The 6,000-nt window shown below is 42.1% G+C and overlaps 1 protein-coding gene across 2 annotated transcripts; it reads left to right on the forward strand.

The window, feature by feature from the left end:
• The first annotated feature begins 545 nt into the window (after positions 1–545).
• GPR75 (G protein-coupled receptor 75) lies at positions 546–6,000 on the forward strand. Of its 2 annotated transcripts, none has more exons than XM_014058365.2 (2): positions 546–1,151; positions 3,510–6,000. In XM_014058365.2, the coding sequence occupies exons 1-2, from the start codon at positions 1,064–1,066 to the stop codon at positions 5,231–5,233; spliced, it is 1,812 nt and encodes a 603-aa protein (XP_013913840.2). In that variant the 5' UTR covers positions 546–1,063; the 3' UTR covers positions 5,234–6,000. The 2 variants fall into 2 exon arrangements, with proteins under 2 accessions (XP_013913840.2, XP_087573657.1); XM_087717531.1 differs by having other exon boundaries at positions 683–851.

Below are 6,000 nucleotides of genomic sequence, written 5' to 3' on the forward strand. Positions count from 1 at the left end.
TTTTCTTTTTTTAAAAAAATAGGAAAACTCCAAGAATAATGCATTTATTGCCGCACTCGTTTCTGTGAATTGAAATCCTGCTAGCTTTGGGTGAGCATCGGCTGGCTCTGGGCTGTGCCATCAAAATGCTCGACAATTCACACTCTTGAGATAGGATGGAGAAAAAGGCACGCTGGTCTCGTGTTGTTCTGGGTATCAATAAGCAACTGCCCCAACCGATGCTACTTTTCGGCAGCATCTGCTACCGCCTCTCAAACATTTGACCTGCCACAATTTCAGAGCAGGGTTCCCCGAAAAGAAAAGAAGGGAGCTGTTTTCATCGGAGCGAGACGTGCCCCGCACGCTGATTGCGGCGTTGTTTCTGTGCAGTGCGGATCTCCACCGCGCTCTTCCAGGCCAGGCGCTTGCGTGAAATGTGCCATTGCTGGATGTCCAACTCTTGGGAACCACTCATCCGCTCGGCCAGGATGAGCGGTTTCGGTGTCGCCGAGGACGCGGAAACGGTCCCCGGAGCAGTGCGAGAAAATCTCTCGGAGAAGAGACTCCTTTGAGGCGGCCGTCGCCTTCGACCCGCGCTTTGCAAAAAAGAAAAAGAAAAGAAAAAGCGCGACGTCATTTCAGCCGGCGCGCGCGGCGAGGCTTGCCGGGCTTGCAACGCCGACCCCGCTCCCTCCTTTACTTCGGGCCCAAACGCAGGAAGGAGACGGTGGAGGGGGTCGAGCCGCTCCCTCCCGCCGACGATGACTTCACCCTCCCCCAGCCGCAGCCCCGACTGCGACTGCCTTCTGCCCCTGGTGCGGACGGACGCGCAAGGCGCGTGGTCCCGGCTGCCTCCACGGAGCCCGCGCTTGGTAAGGACAAGCCGCTCCGCGGACTGACTGAGGGCTTCGTTCCGGCGGGTCGGTCGGTGGGTGGAGTGCGAGCGCCTACGGCGCCCTAGACTGGACGGCGAAGAAGGCCGTTTACTACCTCGATGCGCACCTGAGCCCGCGCGGCTAAACTCGAGCGATCCTACCGCATTCGAAAATTGCCAGCCCTTCTGATTAGGCCCCTTGCTTTTCTTATGAGCAATACAGAAGAGAAGGACGGACGAAGAACAAGAAAGAAGGTTATTATTACCTTCTTTCTCAAACTCTCAAAAGGACGGAAAGGTACTTCTGAGAATTTTGACCCGATTGAATCCCATTTGTGTGTGTGTGTGTGTGTGTGTGTGTGTGTGTGTATTTATGTATATATGTATATTTGTATATATGTATATTTATACATGTATTTATACATACATACATACATACATACATACATACATACATACATACATACATACATACATATATATATATATATATATATATATATATATATATATATATAATCTATCTATCTATCTATCCTATCTATCTATCTATCTATCTATCTATCTATCTATCTATCTATCTATCTATCTATCTATCTATCTATCTATCTATCTATCTATCTATCTATCTATCTATCTATCTATCTATCTATCTATCTATCTATAATGATGTTATCTCGTGGATAAGTGCAAGCCAACAATCAAGCTCAGAAAGCATCAAGGAGTCCTCAGAAAAAGAAAAACACCCTAGTGCTTGATGTGGTCTTTTCTGCCATGTTATTTATTGTTATTTATTTATCCTTATTGTCAGGCTGAGAATGGGAATGACAGATAAAATGCCAGGTGTGGAACTGGAATGATGGCCCTCAATAAGCCAAGGGTTGAGATGAAGGGCATGATTTTCAGTCAAAGGCATTCATTTCTGTGCCCAGAAACAATCTTTCCAGTTCCTATGATCATGCTTTGGTTCCTTACATCTTAGTTACATATGGGGCCAGGAGACATATTGGCTCCATATGTATGCTTTGGCTCTTTCAGACCCAGCCCTGTCATTCCAGTCTCACACTTCCTTCTGTTTCCACCACCAACATGTTAGCATCAGCTTGGAAGCTGTTATTCTAGTCATTGGTCTGTGATTTCAGTGACAGTCTTGGTCTGGACTTATATTTAATGGCCTGTCTTTAGATATTATGGAGAAAGAAGCACCTTCTCCAATCTCATTTCATTGCAGTTCTAAAATGGACATTCTTATACTTCATTTTAGAACAATTTATGTATAAAGGCCAGGAAGATCTTAGTACAACTCTATTTAGCGTGCCAGATACATCTTTTACAAGATTGTGGGGCCCCTCAGACAGTCACTCATGACCTAGTGACCTTGTGCAACATGGTCTACACAGGGCTACCCTTAAAGATCACCCAAAAGCTTCAACTGGTCCAGAATGTGACAACATCAACAATAATAGGCATGCCTTGGTATGCCCATGTAAGACCTCTATTCCACAAGATACACTGGTTATTGGTTTGCTTCCAGATGCAATCCAGGGTGCTGATTGTTACCTACGTAGCCCTATATGACATAGGGTCTGTTATTTCAACATCTCTCTCCTATAACATCTTCATTGCTAATTGTATACTGCAAGGTTGACACATTCAGGGTCCCTTCAATTAAATAATGTCATTTATTGGGACCCTTCTCTATAGGAGTGCCTGCTCTCTCTAACACGGTGTCCCCTTAGATCTGCTGTTGTGTAGTAGAGCTGTGAGAACAGCCTGGAAGAGTGTGAAATCCCTCACCATATTTATCTTTTATTGAGTTTATTGCAATTGCTCTAATTGTTAGGAACCATAGACTCAATTAGAGTCATTATTACTACTGTTATTATATTGTTAGAGTGAATGCTGGGTGTAAATAAATGATAGTAAATTATTTTCCATTGAATTCATTATTTCTGAATTTTTTGCTGATAGGAGAAGCTCAGATGGAATTCTCTGCTTCACGTACCAAAATGCCAGTCTTTCAGTATGGCCAGAGTTCATTATATTTCCAAACTAATGCATGAAAGATATGTTTGACTTTTTCATACTTTCTGACACTGTATTCTTAAATTTAAATAAGTTGTCACAAAGTCTCCATGTGGGTTCGGGGATGCGACACTCTTTTAACCATAGATTATCTAAAGTTGTCAGCAACTGAACCCAGATCTTCTACATCAAAACATATCCTTTAATACAACAATACAAATAATACTTTGTCCCCGAAGAAAGAATTGGGAGGGACTGTTGCTTTGATGGTATAAATGGGCAGTAAGGGATTCTTTTTACCACATAACTCTAGCTTCAAGTGATATTATGTGAGAGGAAAAACAGCATGTGGCAATTTAAAAAATATATATAAAATGTTTCTTTATTTTTGATATTAAATCCAGTTTTATTAAAGTGTGCATGGGTGTGCTTGCAGTAGGATATGAGTCCTAATCCATTTGCTGTAAAGTTACCAAATGTCAATCTCTTCTATATATTTAAGGGCTAACCTAAATAATTGACAGACTTATTTCAGCCCAGCTATTGATATACACTCTTTAAGAAAACTAACAACTCTTTCAATATTTATTGACTAATTTTTGGTATTGGGGGGTTGTATTTGTACACCTAGGTCTCACCAAGTATGCACCTCAAACGACCAATGCCAAGTTCACAATTTTGAAGGACAGCAGCAGGTTACTTTCTGTGATGATGAACCTGACGGAGTGGGCTGAAACAAAATGGACAGATCGCTCAAATTCCTCAACACAACTGCCTTCACCATCTTGGGGCAGCAATGACTCCTTTCCTTTCCAAGGGGATCTCCAGGAGATAATCCACACAGCCACTTTAGTTACATGTACCTTCCTGCTGGGCGTCATTTTCTGCTTAGGTTCTTATGGCAACCTTATTGTTTTTTTGTCCTTCTTTGACCCAGCTTTCCGGAAGTTCAGGACCAACTTTGATTTTATGATCCTCAATCTGTCTTTCTGTGACCTTTTCATCTGTGGAGTGACTGCCCCCATGTTCACCTTTGCTCTCTTTTTGGATTCTGCAGCTGGCATCCCTGATGCTTTCTGTTTTACCTTCCACCTTACCAGCTCTGGGTTTATCATCATGTCCCTCAAGACAGTGGCTGTTATTGCCCTTCACCGATTAAGCATGGTGTTAGGGAAGCAACCCAATCGGACTGCCTCCTTCCCTTGCACTCTACTGCTTACCCTGCTCCTCTGGGCTACAAGCTTTACTCTGGCCACTCTAGCCACCATGAGGACCCATAAATCTCGTCTTTGCCTTCCTATTTCCAGCCTGATCAGTGGTGAGGGAAAGATCATCCCTTACTTGTATGTTATTGACTTCATCTGCTGTGTGACAGTGGTTTCAGTTTCTTATATCATGATAGCACAAGCCTTGAGGAAAAATGCCCAAGTGAGAAAATGCCCCCCCATCATCACAGTTGATGCCTCCAGGCCTCATCCTTTTGTTGGAACACTTGCTACTGGTTGTGCTGATGGGGTACAGTGCACTATGCCAGCTCTGTATAGAAATCAAAACTATAACAAGCTGCAACACATCCAAACACATGCATACATGAAGAACTTTGGCCAGCTCTCCGCATCTGCAGCCAGCAGATTCCAATTGGTGTCCATGATTAATTTGTCCACAGCCAAGGACTCTAGAGCTGTGGTGACTTGCATTGTTATTGTTCTTTCTGTTTTAGTTTGCTGCCTTCCACTGGGCATATCTTTGATACAGGATGTTTTGTCCAAGAACAATGATATTGTGCTTTATCAATTTGAGTTGTGTGGATTTACGCTGTTTTTTTTAAAGTCTGGATTGAATCCTTTTATATATTCCCGTAACAGTGCTGGTTTAAGAAGGAGGGTCCTTTGGTTTATACAGTACTTGGCCTTTGTTTTTTTCTGTTGTAAACAGAAAACACGGCTTCAAGCTGTGGGCAAAGGGGGCCTGGAGGCCAACAGAAATAAATCATCTCATCATGAGACCAACTCAGCTTATATGTTATCTCCAAAGCCTCAGAAAAAGTTTGTGGACCAAGCGTGTGGCCCTAGTCGCTCTAAAGAAAGTGTACTGAGTCCTAAGGCTTCTGTTGGCCATTATTATGGAGGAGGGCAGAGTAGTTCCACTCCCATGAATACCCGCATTGAACCTTATTATAGCATTTATAACAGCTGCCCTTCTCAGGAAGTAAGCACTCCCAACAGCTTGCAACCAACAAACTCGCCATTCAGATATGCCAACTCCTACATTGCCATGCATTATCACCCAACAAATGACTTGGTGCGAGATTATGACAGTACTTTTGCTAAGCAGATACCAGTGCCCTCGGTGTAGCTGGTGGGAGCCAGCAGTGCCCAATGTTCTACCATAATGGTGGCTATCCTATCTTGGCAAGTTGTGCCATGAGTCATCCATATTATATTGTATCACTATTGCATGTGCATGAATGTTCAGCTCCTCCATGTGTTATGTTGGCTTTGCTTCAGTCAGGCAGCAGCCGGGCTAAGAAAGATAGGACTGCAAGCTTCATGGCTTAGCCAGGCTTCTAAGTTCTGTATGTGTCTTGCAAATTACTGTCCCATATTCTGCACATTTCATTAGTAGTGTTTCTCCTTTTTAAAGATTTCTGAGTGTCTACAGTATTGTAACACCCAGAAGATTTTTTTTCAACTCCAACAAATATCATTTTTAAAAAAAAGTCTGCTACCACAAATCACCGCTGTTTTATGTTTTATAATTTAATCAGGTTTTGCTTTCTTGTTTATATAGCGAGTGCTTGAAAATGTAGGTTTTACAAAGTTGCTTTTTAAAACATTTCTACTAAGAGTTATGTCTATTATTAATTTAGCATGGAACATATTTTTGCAGAAGACAGTTATGTTAATTATGTACAAAGATAAAAGTAAGTTATTAAATCTAGTATCCAGTTCAGAGTTGTGCGATTTCTTTTGTGATTCCCTCTCATTCTATTGACATTTGCTTAGCTGATCACTTTTAACTTTTTCAAAAACAGAAACTGAATCAAAGCCAATGTAGATGGAGTACTGGGAGATATAATATTGTCTCACAATAAATTATTATTTTTTGTTTATGCCACTAAA

This window comes from Thamnophis sirtalis, unplaced genomic scaffold (assembly GCF_051295495.1).
Source record: "Thamnophis sirtalis isolate CommonGarterSnake01/CBP01778 unplaced genomic scaffold, rThaSir2_p1.2 scaffold_6, whole genome shotgun sequence".
NCBI classification, from domain to species: Eukaryota; Metazoa; Chordata; class Lepidosauria; order Squamata; family Natricidae; genus Thamnophis; species Thamnophis sirtalis.